General features: G+C 41.3%; 2 protein-coding genes across 2 annotated transcripts; one reads left to right on the top strand and one right to left on the bottom strand.

The window, feature by feature from the left end:
- Positions 1–1,287: 1,287 nt before the first annotated feature.
- On the bottom strand, positions 1,288–3,174 carry LOC310866906 (ribosyldihydronicotinamide dehydrogenase [quinone]-like; the record flags this gene model as incomplete). Its single annotated transcript, XM_083776702.1, has 6 exons — positions 1,288–1,602; positions 1,701–1,802; positions 2,428–2,541; positions 2,622–2,752; positions 2,834–3,028; positions 3,171–3,174. The coding sequence occupies 6 exons, from the start codon at positions 3,172–3,174 to the stop codon at positions 1,309–1,311; spliced, it is 840 nt and encodes a 279-aa protein (XP_083632828.1). The 3' UTR covers positions 1,288–1,308.
- A 12,406-nt stretch (positions 3,175–15,580) lies between these two features.
- nhlh2 (nescient helix loop helix 2) lies at positions 15,581–15,958 on the top strand (the record flags this gene model as incomplete). Its single annotated transcript, XM_083776701.1, has 1 exon — positions 15,581–15,958. One exon carries the CDS (start codon positions 15,581–15,583, stop codon positions 15,956–15,958), a length of 378 nt encoding a protein of 125 aa, XP_083632827.1.
- Positions 15,959–17,608: the final 1,650 nt, after the last annotated feature.

Below are 17,608 nucleotides of genomic sequence, written 5' to 3'. Positions count from 1 at the left end.
GTTCAATTCATCAAAACATTTAAAGACATACAAACATTTAGAGACATACAAATAGACATTTCTATGTAGCTAAATTCATCATATACTGCTGGTGTTGAGCACGCTAGGCCAGGGCCCATTTCATTTTTATTAACAGGTAAAGTAAATAACGTTGCAATAGCATTTTATGTATGTCAGTCAAATATAACTGCCATTATAAATGTATATCGAATTAAACTACCCATGTAGTCCTGTACCATCCTTGGACTGTAGCCTACCCATTCTGGTATTTGTTAATACAAATTTCAATCAATCAAACACAAGATGGACGCTAGACCGATGAGACAAACACCATCTGCTGGACAGCTAGGAGAAGTGCAAATACAGAAAATAAAGGATTGCACACTGTATAAAGTATAATCTATCACACACTAATAGGAGGCCTTTGCTATGTTTCATAATTTACCTCCCAATGCTGCAAATGTGCAGCATTGGGAGGTAAATGGGACACTTTATTGGGGAGGGACGACAGGATGAGGTGTTGCTGCGTATTTGTCTTGTGTAATGGCTGAGCGATATTGAACAGTCAATACAATACAAAAAAAAAAAAAAAAACATGTCAATACGCCTATATCAACAGAATAATTATGTCATAGGTATATATGGGGGCCTCATTTGGTCATGAAACAGGCCTCCAGATTCCTAAGGCCACCCCTGCATACACATATCAGTCCATAATACAGCTTTAGTAAAAATATCACTACCGATAAAGTAATTAACAAAACGAAATACTAGCATATACTTAGCTGTATGCCTTTCTCAATAAGATACCTACCTATTTGTGTCACTAATTAAATGATATTTGAAAGATTCATAACACTTTGGGTTTGAGAGATGTTCTGGGTCGGGAATGGAACTGGTGACCATTCGATCCACAGCTCCCCCTTCCTCAGCCCCACAGCTTTTGCTGCAAGCCTAGTGACCAAACTTCTACAGATCTTTTAGCAGCCAGGAGCTCACTTATACTGGCTTTGTTCAGAATGAAACTCATGTTGTAGATTTGCTTTAGTTGCATTCCTGGCATTACCTAGTACAGTACATACCAATTTAACTATAGTACATTTGTATAGGCACAATGAATAAGTGGTCACACTTATGCAGAGACTGCAGCACAAGCATACCGTAAGTTATGGCTGAATTAGACACTTTGACAAAGACAGAAATCTGTTATGGAGCTACACCAGGGAAAGATCTTGACAATGTATTTAGGCTTAAAATTAACTTTATTTCAGAAAAAGACAACACTTTTACAGTTACTCAGATCCCAGCTCAAGCTCTTATCTGGCTGTTGGGTGGAAGCGATTTTCCCAGGTGGGTTCCCACCGTCATGCCATACGCCTTGTTTGCATGAATCTCCTTGACCTCAGGTTTCAGCTGGAAGCCCGTCTCTCCATCGAAGCAGTCCGAGGGAGTGAAGGAGAGTGGCGCCTCAGCCAGGAGACCCTTCAGCCTTGATCGCCAGGCCTCCAGCATGGTGTCACGGACGTCACAGGCAACACGTGACGGGGCCCAGAAGATCTGAGGAGCCAGAACTTGGAAACCACAGTAATGCAGGATTCCGTTCTGGAGATGGGGAAAACACACAAGTGTCATCAGTTAGTTGGTTGAAATGCATTACATTCAGTTAGGAATGTACAGTAGAGTTCTCAGGAAACCAATACCTGTATTGGCCACAGGGTGACATTCATGTCTCCATTGATGCCATGGTCACTGAACATAGACTCCAGAGACCCAGTGGTGAAAGACAGCATGGCTTTCTTCTCCTAGATTAGAAAGAAAGTCAAATTTCAAAGACATGCCAACAATACAGTACATCTGCTGTCAGGAAGAAATCACTCAAATCCAAAATGGACATTTTTCAGGAAAACCTTACATTTTGAAAACAAAGCAATACTGCCTCGTCAAAGTTGGTATTGGGACTATGCATTGTCAATTACTTGCATGAGAAGGGGAGAAGTGGTGGAGTTGGTAGCCCCTCTCGGTACCATCCTTAAAGACGATCGCTTTCCGTTGTCTCCTATAGCCGCTTTATGCATCTTTTGAAACATCTCACCACCACCACCAGGCCACAGCACGGCCTGAACGGAGGGCATGTACATCTGTCTACCATAGTGCGTGGAAGAAATGCACAGGGCCCCTACGTAAAGCAATCGTCCAAATTTCAGAAAAGCTTTACGGAGGGTCCCGAGAGGGGCTAGTGGAGTTGGCTGCTTTAGCAGACAGTTTGAGGGTCCAATGGAGTTAAGGTTGTCCAAAGGACACAAAAAAGGGAGTTCAATTTGCAATTATGCAAAAGAATTTCTAAAACCTCAAATTGAGTTAGGTGGTTTCCTCCCGACAGCAACATGTACCAATGCAGAGCTATTCAGTAGTCCTTAGACTCCTTACCTTGAAGATTCCTTGACTGTACCTCTTCTCAGGAGTGAAGGCAAAGCCCAGTGTGAGCACCCGATCAATCCAGCCCTTCATGATGGCAGGGACAGTGAACCAGTACATGGGAAACTGAAACAAGTTACAAGTTAGTTCATGTTGAGGGAAAGCAATATTTAGCAAGCAGTTTTTTCCCCCTTTAGAGAACTCACCTGAAAAATGACAAGGTCAGCTTCTTTGAGTTTCTTATGTTCCACAGTGATGTCAGCAGACAGCTTTTCTTCCTCCCATGCCAGTTTGGTCTCATTTGCATACTGGAAATTCTCAGGGTTATGCACCTCTCCTGCAGATGAGAGCACATTTGATTTTCCCTGCACAAGCTGATTGAGATGAATTTAGTGTCTAAAACAGCTCAAAGCCTCACCATTGATGTCCTCAGCAGTAGCTGTGGCTTTAAAATTCATAGCATACAGGTCAGAAACCACCACAGTGTAGCCCGGCAGAGCAGTTAGAACCTCCACAGCAGCATCCTTAGCAGCAGCATTGAATGAATGAGGGCTCTGGTGGGCATACACAATAAGTACCTTCTTTCCGGTTGCTTCTGCTGTTGCTGCTTCTGCTGAAGTAAAAAGTTCAGATTCAATATGAAAACATTAAAGAACCCATACAAAACTGGCACGTTCCATCAGCCGAATAGCCATGACCCCAGACATGTTCAATCCCAATTAAACACCATTAAATAAATTCTAAAGCAGACTCACCCATCCTCAATCACAGTGTCAAAATGATGAGCAAAGAAATCAGCAGTTGCAATATGGGAGGAAGGAAAGACTATGCTCTACAACTGAAGGCAGCTCTTTTAAACACATCACTCCCATTCTTGCAGCTGTCTACTAATCAAGCAATCAATCAAATCAACAACCAGTCCAGCTGGGGTGGGGTTCAAATCACAACGTTTTCTCTCACTTTTGTAGGTCTGTTGTTGAGCTGCATTGCTTTGAACACAAGCTAAAAAAGAAAATCTAAAGCACATTTAAAAACAACATTAACTGAGGAACAAAAGTAAATTTTACTCTTACAGTATGGCCCCACAAAAATATATTAGAATTTGACAACTAAACATAGTCATGTTGACTCACATAGAAATTGTTTTATGGTTAAAGAAGTTAGGCTTTTAAATTAGGACTATACAGTTAGGGTTGGGTGATGGGGGTTGGATTTAGATATTACGGGTTAAAGTTTGGCTTATGTCTGATTTGCACTTTGTTGTGCACCAGTGCACAACAAAGCAGATCTACAAGTTCACTCATGCTGCGACATGTTGTGAGTTTAAAGTATAACTAAAAAAAAGGTAATAATGGCATTTATAAAACTGCCGTCCTAAGATATTGATGTCCTCACAAATATTGTAATTCAAATGTGTGCGTGTGTATGTGCTGTGCATGGTGCTACACATTAGCACATTGGCCCACATGCACGGAAACAATCCAATGTCATCTCTCTCAGAGACGGTTTAGACATATGGCGACAGTTTTTCAACCAAAAAGTAATTTCTCAGTCACTAGTATTTGAGAAAATTATTGTTAGCTAAAGCACCGCTGCTGCTGTGTTTGTCTTCTAATTTATAGTACTTAGGCAAGCTTTTGTCTGTGAAAGTTGTTCTTTTCTCAACCCAATGAGACATAGGCCTACAGACAGTAGAATACGCCTACTGAAGTCCTGATGTCACTCGCTCATATTTCCCTATTTAGAATAACATTGGGTTATCTTAGAATTGTCTCATAATAATTGTGGTCCAAAAGTAATCAAACTGTCTCTGCGATATTGTTGGGGAGGTGGCTCTGTATCGTCTACGATAGTCACTGTAGTCATAGAAAAGCACTATAAAAATGCAATCCATTATTATTAAAGGACCAAGCAGTCCTGAAGGTCCTTTATTGTATTTGTTGTTTTTTTTCTTCTTCCGCCAAAAATAACAGTTCTGGCTGAACCGTGCAGTCGGTTTCCGAGAAATTTGGAGATATGGTAAGTGGCCCTGCCAAATGGTGAGGATGCGACGCCCACAACCATTGGCCAAAGGGTGGCGCTATACCACTCAATGTAAAATGCAAACTTTGACCACGCATAGCATTGCATGTTGTTAATGCTGTGCTTATAGGCCCTTCTGTATTGCAGTCCTGCTGAATGGGTATAGAAGCCACCTGTTAAACAGAAGGTCACTGGTTTGACCCCTGGCACTGATCTAAATGTATGTGTCGAAGTGTACCATGAGCAAGACACTTAAAGATATACTATGCAACTTTGTCCTAGCGGGGATTCGAAACTGAGTCTCCTCTGCAAGTACTGACATTGTTACCATTGTTGTTACCACACACCTGTTTTGCTCACGGGAGATATTTTTTTAGTTTTACACTACGGATATCTTTTTAGTTTTTACACTACGGATATATTTTTTTACATCACCAAGTTCGCACAGGTCTGCTCCATAGGTCTGCTCTCTGATTTAATCCAAAGAGCTAAACTGTGTGATGTATAGATTCTGAGTTAAGACCATTAATATCAAGTCAACCCATATCCCTCTCTAGCACTCTAGCAATTATATTCAGCAGGTCATTGGCTGGTCAGTGGTGCAAAGTAACTAAGTACATTTACTCAAGTGCTTACAATGCACAGTACAATGTTTACATACAGCCACATACAGTGGGCCTACAACATACACTACATTGTACTGTGTCAGTGTGTACATAATTATGCTCATACACTTGTTTACCATAGGACCAATGATATTGAAATAGAGTCAACAGGGCCATCATGTGGCCAGTACCAGAATGTACACTTCCTTTTATTGTGGGAAAGTATGCAATAAAAGTGTTGCACTTGACCATATGTATGTGTTTTTTTTGTTTTTGTTTTTTAGGCTGGACCAGGGTGACATATGTTTCAGAAAATTATATAAAACTCACACTCAGACATAATTGCCTTCCTGAACGTCCACATCAAACATGAGATGGACGCGGGCAAATACTGCCTCATATGTGTTCAAGGCTCAAGCAAGCTCATAATGGGATCATGGCTCAGGTTTGTAGAGGCTATACTTTTGTTTATTTTCAATTTCTAATTATATGTAGATAATTAATTTATTTCATTTTCGCAAACAGCTAATAAAGCATTCCATCAATCAGACAGACAGACAGACAGACAGACAGACAGACAGACAGACAGACAGACAGACAGACAGACAGACAGTCAAACAAACAAATACAAACGAAGTTCCCACCCTTTTCACATTGGCCAGTTACAGCGCCGTGCACCAACAGGTGGATCTGTTGTTGTTGTTGTTGTTGTTGTTGTAGTAGTAACGACCCAGCACACTCAAACAAAAGACTCGAGGCTGATGACCCCCCTTGGGCCCCCTCAACTCTCACTATAACTAGACACTTTACCTCCCCCCTCTCTCTCTCTCTGTTTAAAAGAACAGGAAAAATCTCAAAGTACAGGTGAAAATATAGTAGGCCTACAGGTAAAAAAAGAGCCGTGGATATACACGGCTTGGGATATCCGTGGATATACACAGCTTGGGATATACACGCGGCTTGGCAAGCCACACCATTTGATTTGGTGTTTCTTTATGGTTTAATCAAAGAGTTGGTGATTATCAGCTAGTTCCCGTGAATAGGTTATAAGGCCAACGTGAGTAATAGCTATAGCCAGATGGTGAGTCATGAATTGTGACTCTATATTGACAGAACAGTTCCACTGTCCAGCATGCAAACGACAGTCTTTAAGATTAATTCCACTGATCTAATCACTGTAATGACCACAAGTATACTGCTCCAGGATTTACTGTGATCCTTTGGCACAGTCTGAGCACTGCCACTCTGGCTGGCATACACACACATTTACAAAGTTATCAGTTATTCATGTCAGATAGATAAACACTTTATTTATGGCGAGAAGAATGTAAATAAATATTGGTTCCTCTTTTATTTAATTATCACAGCCAATAGATCTATAACTATTAACATAATTTGCTATATATGTTGCTCCACCAGAGAGCAGCATATAATCTATTATTGCAAGATCATCATCTGCACTTTATGAAATCAAAACACTATTCCCATTATTGTTCACAGAATTCTCTGATAACTTCTCTAAGAATTGTGTCAGATTCATGCATGGTACCAGGTGTACATTTGTTGGATATTAGCATAAAATGAACAGTTGGAGGATACAATAACAGTGTCATTCATGAAAAAACAATACCATAGCAAGCAAGCAATCATTTTTATAACACTGAAATATAAATGTTACCATACAAATGTAATCTGTTGGCCGTTATGAGATATGCCTGCAGAAACAGATGTGACACTTTTTCAGTGATGTGTTATGTGACATTGTTCTGTGGCATTCAAATACTCACATTATATGACTGGTTTTAGCCACAGATACTATATAACTACTCAAGAATAATTATATGCACCAGTGCTCTGATTATAATCATGAAAATCTTTGAGAGATCCTGCACAGGGGTCATCCATATCCATTGATTGATTGATTGATTGATTGAAATATTTATTAACAGTTTGCAGAATTTACAGTACATTTCAAGCACAAACTCAATACAAAGACTGTTAACTGTGAGTGGACGACCCAATTAAGCATTACACTTGTTTACAACAGGGTCCACATTGTTCAATTCATCAAAACATTTAGAGACATACAAATAGACATTTCTATGTAGCTAAAGAACAGAACAGGAATTCATCAATATGTCTGTTCATGGACAAAATGTCTCTGTCGCAAAGCCTTGGCCTTATCCGTGGCAAAGACTTGGCCTTGTCCGTGGCAAAGACTTGGCAAATTGGAGATTATCTTTTTTACATACCATTATAATGTACTTATTTTGATCATAATACCCATTGCTGAATGTCAAGTCTCCAGGGTTTCTTCAGAATGTATGACACTGATTTAGTATGACACTATGGCATGTTATGAGCCCACTAGTATTAGTTCAAATGTTTTATTTGCAAGAATCCCCATAACTTTGAGGGTACACTCTCAGAGTTACAGGCCTGTTATGGTCATATATTTTTGAAGAGAAAAATGGAATGTCCGCACACGATATACTGTATGTCTGCTCCCCGTCAAGGATATGCATATGAGAGTGTATATCTTATTCCTTTTTTTACATAGGCCTATATTATTGTCCACTCTATATGTCCTTGGTAAAAACACAAGCCAGCATGGCCTGTGTGTGCGTGCGTGTGTGTGTGTGTGAATTCGTGCATATGAATATGAATATTTCATACCCCTGTTTTGTCTTTTTTCTCCTTTTTTGGTCGACTCCTCTGTGTACCACCAGAGGGGGCTAAGTACCACCAGTGACCACTAGTACCACAGGTTGGGAACCTTACAGTATGTGAGCATGGCAGTTTGGCTAACAAGAGCACCCTCAAGATTGAGCACACCGCAACAGCTGACGAAAGTTAATAAAAACGAAAGGTGAAGGATAACAATGAGGATAACAATGGCTTCTTCCTAATGGACTTTTGATACAGATAGGCCTACAGTAGGCTATGAGAACAGAGGTAGAATACTTCCTGTGTGACACTGCTCTCCATTGAAGGTTGGATGGGCAGTTTCCCTTTCATTCAGTTCCAGAAAAGTTTCATTCAGAAGACGGCTTTTCAATATCATCATGACAAATTGACTTGAGATTGTATTTGCCATAAGGTATGACCAAAGGTATTATAGGTCCATACACCCGCGCCTCAGCTCATCTTGTCTGGCTCTTCCTAAAGCCTATATATCAAAGTAATAAATTGCGTATAGTTCCACAATAATGGGACAAAAAGGTGTCTGGCATCTCAGACAGCTGTGACCCTGAGTTACCTAGCAACAGCTTGTGCCCAAAAGGAGAAGAGGTATCTGCCATACACAATTGGTAAAAGGATGGATGGAGCATCAGGGAATATTATACTACAGTATGTTGTGTGCTGAAAGTTCCTGCACTGGACGTGTGTGTGTGTGTGTGTGTGTGTGTGTGTGTGTGTGTGTGTGTGTGTGTGTGTGTGTGTGTGTGTGCGTGCGCGTGCGTGCGTCTGTGCGTGCGTGCGTCTATTACCTGCAAATCCTGTAAATCTGTTCCACCATGTACTTTTGTACTTGGATATGTCAATAATATTATGTAGTCGACATTTTAAAGTTTACTTAAAGGTGGTGTATTAAAGTGATATTGTTGGGTCAAAATAAATATGAAATAGCTCAATATTTTGATAGTAATCATTGCTATTTAATGCGTAACAGGGGTCTCTCTCTGTCTCTCCAGTAAACAGAAAATACATTTTCAGTTCAGGATTCGTATTTGATCCAATCGGGAGGGAGAACTTCAAGGGGCTGTATTTTGTGTGTCTTAAGTACCAGGTCTTATTCCCTAACTTGAGTAAACTAAAGACCTGGAGGCGTGATCAATGCTCTTTGGCCACTCAGAATAGCCAAATGGCATTGATCACGCCTCCAGGTCTTTAGTTTACTCAAGTTAGGGAATAAGACCTGGTACTTAAGACACGCAAAATACAGTGTCTCATACGATACAGGATAAACAAGTGAAATTGGAAGTGAACCAAAGGAAAATGAGCAGACAAAATTGGAACAGACATACTATGGAATTGAAGCTAATAAATGGGTTCTCTCTCCAGATTGTATGAAATTGGCAACCCACCTGATTTTTTTGTTTATTACAGAGCTGGAGAGACGGGCAGAACCCTGTTACTGAACAAACACTGATCAACAATGATCAGAATATGAAACTTTACATCATTTTGCTCTAACAAAATAAATATATATACACAACACCTAACTAATGAAGGTTCCAGGCAGCCAGTGGTGGAAAGTTAAGTGCAATTTTGAAGTATTTTTTACTTTACTTGAGTATTTCCAATTTCTAGTAGGCCTACTTTTACTTCTACTCTCAGAGGCAAATATTGTACTTACTCCGCTGCAATTATTTGAAGACTAAAGTCTTCAGTCCTAAACATACTTCAGCCCTATTTTTGGCCATTTGAAAATAGCATGACTACAAGCTCACAATGCTTGATATTTAGAATTCCGGACTTTCACTTGTAGAGTGTTTCTATATTGCAGTATTGACACTTTTACTCAAGTAGAAAACATGAGTACATTTGCCGCAGGCAGCAGCTATTCACAGTGAGTGTTTCCACTGTCAGCTCTCTGTGATGTGACTGAAGTGAGTTCCTTCCTCCGAGGACCTTTCCTTCTCTTCTCTGTCAACCTGACATCGATGCATACCTCTCCGTTTCCCACCCGATGCCCCTGTGGCAAGAGAAACGAGTGTCCTGTGTATTGCCTGTCGAACTGAATTGGCTAAACTGAAGTATTATTTAGTTGCTTAGAGACATGGCTAAGTGGCAGACTTTTTTGTGCCGGTGGTGAGCCAACATTAGCATTTCTCTTGCGGGCAAAATCTCACTTGGGGATTCCCTTATGTTGTCATCAGGTGTGTAGACCGCCCAGAGCAAATCCATCTACTCTGCTTTTCCGTTCACGCTCCTCTGAACCAATTATATGTTTGTCACAGGTTTGTTTTTTTCTGCCTAATCTTATTTCCCACTCTTGTTTTTCAATTAGGCTGCTGTATGGTTTGGGAATCTTCTGTTCATGCCTGAAAACAAGATTGGACCAAATGCTCTTGAATGTGAATGCTAAATGTTCTTACATTTTGAATGAAAGAATTGGTGTTGTGTTGGGTTGAGGTGCATGTAAATTGATTGTTTGCTTTGTCAGTATATGAATGGAAGGGGATGACACTGGAATGTATTATATTATGTTGTATTCAACCTTGTAATTTTAAGTGTATGCCTATAGCAAGAACGGGCCAGAACTAGGGGTGCACGATTATGAAATTATGCCCAATATCCAATCTCCGATTATTTTCAGGGTCATATCTGCCGATACCGATTCTGACTGATTCCCATATTATGGATTATGCTGAATTCAAACATTGGAAATACACAAAACAAAAGCGGAGAGCCAATGACGGTCAGATTATTATTGCGTCATCAATATCTGTGAAAATAATCTGGATACTTTTGATACCGATATGGCATGTTTATGGCCGATTTCGATATGCTACCGATTTTTATCGTGCAGCACTAGTCATACGAGGGTCGGTCTACTCTAGCCCAAACATTTAGATTCTCGTAGAGGGTTTTTTCGATTCTGACGAATCTCTCTACGAGAGTCTAAAAGATAACCCCGCCCCTAACGTCGAAAAGGAACGTTTGTGCCTCAAAATCACTCTTACCTTCTACAAATGCAAAATCTAAGCTGCTTTAAATGTTGCCCCACTTGTTTGTGATCTGTCTGCACCCATATTAAACACCGCACATGCTTATTTTTCAATAAAAAAGGTATTTTAATCCACTCTGTCTCGGAATCTGGCAGCCATCTTGGTTTTCTCTCCATTGTAGATGCGCAAGAGAACCCTGGCCGCTAGGGGCGCGGGCAATGTTCTGTTGCGCATTTACAATGGAGGATTCCGAAAAAGAGTGGATTAAAATACCTTTTTTATTGAAAAATAAGCATGTGCGGTGTTTAATATGGGTGCGCACAGATCACAAACAAGTGGGGCAACATTTAAAGCAGCTTAGATTTTGCATTTGTACAAGGTAAAAGTGATTTTGAGGCACAAACGTTCCTTTTCGACGTTTGGGGCGGTGTTATCTTTTAGACTCTCGTAGAGAGATTCGTCAGAATCGAAAAAAACCCTCTACGAGAATCTAAATGTTTGGGCTAGGTCTACTCTAGATGAAGAGAAGCGAGGATGGCTCACCAGGACACAAGGACAGGTTGAGAACCACAGAACTACTATAACGTTCTCATCTTTCTCTCCCTCCTTCATCTCTCTCCTTTGTTCACACCCCAGTAGCCATGGTTACAAAGCTGATCGATTAGATGCCATCTGATTCCAAATAAGCAGAAACAAAAGATGCCAGCAGATGGTAACCAGCCAGAGAGAAGGATTGAGGGAGGGGTGGAGAGATGACAGGAAAGGGGGAAAATAGGAAACGACTGTGGTTTATACAATATATCAGTATCTACTGTATAGAAGGCTATGTATATTTATTATAGCTTTGATACTTCTGGACTTATCTCTCATGCAAGACAGCTCCACTCACTGCCCTATACTGTTCTTAGTAGGAATAAACACAGAAGCAGCCGAGAGGAAGTGGACTAAGAAAGGGGAGGAGCCACAGTTTATTTTTCGACAGAAAAAAGGTGCTGCCTTTTTACCAAATGGGTTCCCAGATTGCTGCTGGACTAACCTTGAGATGAGGCTGATAGGAAACAAGATGTTTTAGTGCCTGAAGGAATTATTGGCTGTTTGTCCACAGACTCCACACTTTAGAAAGGAAAAGTAAATTAACGTTATGGACAGAGGACAGGATATAGAGAGAAAATGTCCAACACTAAGGTCACATTCCCACCTAATACTTCGGTAGACTCGATGCGTATGGGCGGAGAAATTGGGATTCTTGCATATTTATTTTGCTGCGGATTGCATTCACACCTGCACCGAATCGTAATCTAGTGCGATTGGAAGCGAAGCGAAACCCCCATTTTTGCTCGGAGTAGAATGCGTTTTTTTGATACGCATTAGGATTCGAATGAGCCTTCACACCTGCCAAATGAAGTGCACTTTCTGAAAATGCGCAGCAGGATTCGTTTTAATCGCAGCAAAGCTCTCTGGTGTGAATGTGACCTAAGAAACAGATGGTCCTCAAATGCACTCAATCCTCATGGGAGAAAGAGAGACTCAACATTAATAGGCCCACAACCCTACATAGTCAGAGACACATTTATTTTGGGATTGAAATTCTGCCATTTGCACATGCACTAGATACATGAGCTTTAGACTTAAACTGGGGAGTGGGGAATATAGTACAGACAGACAGGCAGGCAGGCAGGCACGCACGCACGCACGCACGCACGCACGCACGCACGCACGCACGCACGCGCACACACACACACACAAGCTCAATGACAAATGCAGACACTTGCATTCACTTGCATTCACTCTCTCTGTCTCTCTCACACACACGCACGCACACACACACACACACACACACACACACACACACACACACACACACGCACACACACACAAGCAGGCATACAAACACAGATGAGAGAGGAGGTGAAAATGTGGGGTTTGGGGCTCTGTCCTTTTACATTATCAAACAGATGGTGTCCAGGCCGTAGCTGGCAAGGGGTGCACCCAGGAGAGGTGGAGGGGATGGGGGATTTGAGGGGGGGGGGGGATCGGGGGAGAAGACATAGGAAGGGGAAGATAAAGTGTGCAGAAGGGCAGAGAACCTGTAAATCCTCTTCTAATTATATTATGCTCACATATGCTGAAAATCACAATGGTTGTCATTGATTACTGGAATGTTCTAAGTCTATCATTTAACTAAAAGGTGAACCAGTTTAACAACAAAGTACAGAAACGATGAACAGATTGGCAGAATTGATCGCAGTTGATTCAGTAATTAGTACAAATTAAGCAGTTCAAAGGTCACTCAATATGTCATCCTATACCTAAAGGTGACACAGGGAATCAATAAATGTGATCCATCGTTCTGTCAACATGACGGAAACATGATGTGTTGCCTTCAGACTGTAGTGTCTGGAAAGTGAGTCTTGTCATTGCACCAATCATGGAAATAGCACGTTTGTACATATAGGACTGTGACATGCAGTATTACTCAGGTGCATGACCTGGCCTGTTAGCTATGTGACCACATAAGATAAAGCTGTATTTGTAGCAGACGCCAGGCAGACAATTATGTTGACAGATATACTGCACAGGGCGAGCTAATAGCTCTGTGTAACAATACACCATTCTCTCCTCCATCCTCCCAGATGCCTATGCCAGTCCTATTTATTCCTCACAGACTCAGAGGATGAGGTGCTATATACTCCATACCACAATTATTGTTGACACCTGGCTGTGCATGCGCACATACTATGTTCACAGTACACACATGAACATGTACAGTACACGCCATTCACTCTGACCTCACCCCCCCATGAGGCTGACAGTGTGCCTTCATTTTGACAGAGTGGCTACCACCCGGCCAAGCTATTCCCAAGACAACCCTTAAATCTCATCGGGACTGGGGAACACATGATGCCATATGCTTGTTTTTCGCCGCTGCTGTTAGTGTTTTGTGAGCACGTAGGCTACTCTTTCTCACAACATGTGTGACTATAGGAAGGCTAGAATCTTAAAGTTATAATCATGGTGCTTTTCAGCAGGGTGAGCAGTGTATTCACAATGATATTTCCCTCTGATATACGGATTCTGTCCATCCATAGACTCCCCTGCTTCCATGATAAAATATCTCCTGGTACTGCTGTATCTGTGGTGTCTGCTGTGGTTTTCTAGCAAAGTATTAAATAAGGGAACGACGACAGATGTTTCAGCATTATTTCTGTGATAGAGGGTAGAGGCAATTGCTGATTTTGGAATTCGATAAAAAGAAATGCACATTTCGCTCAATTTTGTCTATCTACATTCTCAAGTAACGCTAAACCGATTGGAACATATAGATTCAAATGTTTTTCAGCTCAGTGGCGTGGACTAATCAATACATTCCCTGTCAATAATCTTTGAGATTAATTTAAACCACAAAACTATATAAGAACACAATAATTGAGTAAGATTGAAAGACAGAAAGAGAGAGGAGATAAAGGTTTTTGGCAACAGGCTAGCCATATAGCCTATCATCTCTTCCTGTGTGTCGTCACTTCAATCCAGTCTTTATCAGGGGATCGTCATATCTGGCGCACCATCAGCAGGAGGAGGAGGAGGAGGAGGAGGGGGTCGGTACTCTGCATGCGCTCTTCAGGAGTTCCGCGGAGAATAGGAGGAAGCTGACAAATCAAGAAGGCGAACTGTCACTTAAGATAAAAGGATAACCCCTGCAGCATAGCGTGTTGCAGGGCACCTGGACAACATGATGATGGACAACAAGGAACAAGACAAAGAGGAATTGGTGCAGTTTGTTTATCTTGGACTTTGGCCATCTATTTAATGCAAGGACGGAACCTTTAGGCTATTTCCTAGTTTGGATTTATATAAACTAACTAAACTAAAGGAAGAAAACAAATTTGTTTTTTGTTGTTTTTGTTTTGTAACTTTGCATTTCAAGACGGACCTCACTGACCGCGTTGTTCTGAGGCGGGATGTGGCTTAATGAGAAAATACAAGACAGTTGCATTCATACCGTGAGACTTTGGAACCACTTGGATCAAGATTTTAACAATTAACTTGGTATGTTGAAATAAGATCACATTACTTATTTTTTGATAGGAGTATGGCATAATTTTAATCTAGTATTGCATTTATTTTAATGAGCGATTGGCATAGCCTGTTGGCCCTGCAGTACATATAGTTTTCAGACTTCTTAAAAAAGATCGCTCTATTGCTCCCTTAAGCAGTTGTTGTATAGTGTTATTGTTATGTTAAAGCACATGCATGGAACTGAAATTTGTTACTTTTATTATAGGTTACTTTGTTTAGCCTTAAATAAGTTATTCGTGCTGGTCTGGAAAAAAAAGCTCACATTTTGACAGGTAATCCCGGCTGATAAACACTATTTACATGATAATGTCCATGTCTGCGTCATAATTGTTGAACTTGTGCCTATAGTGTAGTTAACTTCATGCTGGCACATAGGCTACATTTAACATAGCCTACAGTAGACATACCCACGATTAATATCTTTAATTGTAATGTGTACTCGAATTAGCCTATATAGCCCTGCCCCTTCATTCACCGCAATACGAAAATAACTTGCATTGTTTCAGCACCATGGACAGCACCTAGCTATAGACATTAGACAGCACCGGTCCCTCGTTAAAAGCTTGCAGCCAAAGGACACAATGAAGTTGATTAGACATATTTGTTCTGAAGCTATTACCTGTGATTCACTAGTTTACAAAAAGCATTTAAAGACCAAGTTCAATTAAAGACCTGACTGTAACATCTCATCCGACCGTCTCGCTCTCGCGTTCGGCTGCTGCACATGCTTTATACTATAGCCTTACTAAACTTTTGTCTTCTTTCTGTAGAGATTTTGAAGCTTAGATGATGATGCTCAGTCCAGACCACCCGGACCCCGACCTGCCCTGGGGGCAACCAGACACGGAGACACTGCTGGACTCTTTAAAGGTAGAGTACGCGCCTATGCCAGCCGAGCTCATGGACAGTGAGGGCAAGGCGCGCTCCCTGACAGTGCCCGCTCTCAGCCGAGAAGAGAAAAGACGGCGGAGGCGCGCCACAGCCAAATATCGATCTGCACACGCTTCCAGGGAGAGAATCCGCGTCGAGGCGTTCAACATGGCCTTTGCGGAGTTAAGAAAACTTCTTCCGACGCTCCCACCAGACAAGAAATTGTCCAAGATTGAAATCCTGCGATTAGCAATTTGTTATATCTCCTACCTCAATCATGTTTTGGATGTATAGGGCCAGGTAAGGTTATATAAAGACATGCCAGCTGGACAGTTGTAGAGGTTAATGGCTGGCACGCCTGGCATTAATTGGCACAATTGGCCCTTGATCTTTGTTGCTACCAAATGGGTGGTAAATGGTAAAGAAGGAAAAAGTCTGTATATATTATCAAAGCTGCAGAATCGGCTTTACATTTGTATGTAGCCTGTTTTTTGTTTACAGTTTGCACCAATTTGTGTAAATGGCCTATTTTAGCCTATCTGTTGCATCTTCTGTTTAAAAGCAATCATTGTACATTATTGTAAAGGGATTATTGTTCATGTATATGCACTTTTATAGCGCGAAATAAAGCCCACAGGCCCAAATACAATTGTGATATGAATGTCTTATATTTATGATGCCATATGTTGGAAATTCTAAACTGTTAAATACAATTACCCTCAGCAACAGAGAAGCCTTTCAAGGTGCTATCACATATGTCAATGATTGTAATGTTCCTTTTAATTTAACTTCCTTTTGAATGTGCTATGGGTATATGCCTATATACCCTTTCAAATAAACATTTTACATGCGACTGCCGTTGTTATTGGTAGTATTTATGAGTATAGGTCTAGGCCTACTGTTCTTTGATCGCCTATAATGAAGGCCATGTAGTTTCGGGTGAGGTCCCCGTCATGGGACGACAGCACCTTGGTGGACAGTCAACAGCGTTCCCCCTACAGATGGGGCAGGTGTTCCTTCCAGACGAACCGAGACAGCCACATTACGACCCATCCATCTGCCTCGTCCCTAGAGATATAGGCCTATATATTGAGCAAAGTGTGAAATGAAAAACAAAGACTGTTTTGATACATTTGATAGTAAATTATAATTCTATAGCACAATTCTGTAATCCAATTCACATCAACCAAAAGTTAACAGAAAACCTTGTGCCTTTGCCTGTCCTTTCCTTAGATATGCCATGTGTTCCTCTCGCGTCCATTTATGCGTGTCGCTGTGGTGTAATGTGGCCCCAGGGGTAGAGATTGTCCCTGACCACTCTCCAGCAGCAAGAGTCTGCCAGACCTTTGTCTATACGCGAGAGAGAGAGAGAGAGAGAGAGAGAGAGTGGGGGGGAGAGAGAGAGAGAGGGGGGGGGGGGGGGAGAGAGAGAGAGAGAGAGAGAGCTAGAGAGAGAGAGCGTTCGCGCGCGCGCAATCATGGTGATGCAGGATGGCCAAGGTTTTTTAATCAGTGGGGCAAGGAAAACTGACTGGCCTGGTCTAGTCTGTAACTCTGTAGCCTATATTTATAGCGTATGTAGGTCAAACACAGAAACTAGGCTATTTTCAAGTTTTTGCAAGCATGCATACAGCTGCCTCACCTTCTTTATCAAGAGAGGTGTTTGAAATTATATCGGCTATATAGCCTTTACATTCAGATTGAGGAACATGCGGGGAAAAGCTGAAACGAGATATATATGTTTTTTTGCTATTTGCTGTAGCGGCCTATGCCCTGTCTAACCGGCATAGGGCATATAGGCCCTATGCTTTATATGGAGTACGACTGCCCTCTGTTGACGGCATGCAACATATAATGCAATTATAGACGACGATAATTTCAAAACGTGAGACCGATAGCGAATGAAATTAAAATTCACTAAACTTATTTTCCTTTGGGCCCTTT

Source organism: Protomyctophum parallelum, assembly GCF_964188405.1.
Source record: "Protomyctophum parallelum genome assembly, chromosome: 11".
Classification (NCBI taxonomy): Eukaryota; Metazoa; Chordata; class Actinopteri; order Myctophiformes; family Myctophidae; genus Protomyctophum; species Protomyctophum parallelum.
This window is presented reverse-complemented; position numbering and strand designations above follow the sequence as displayed.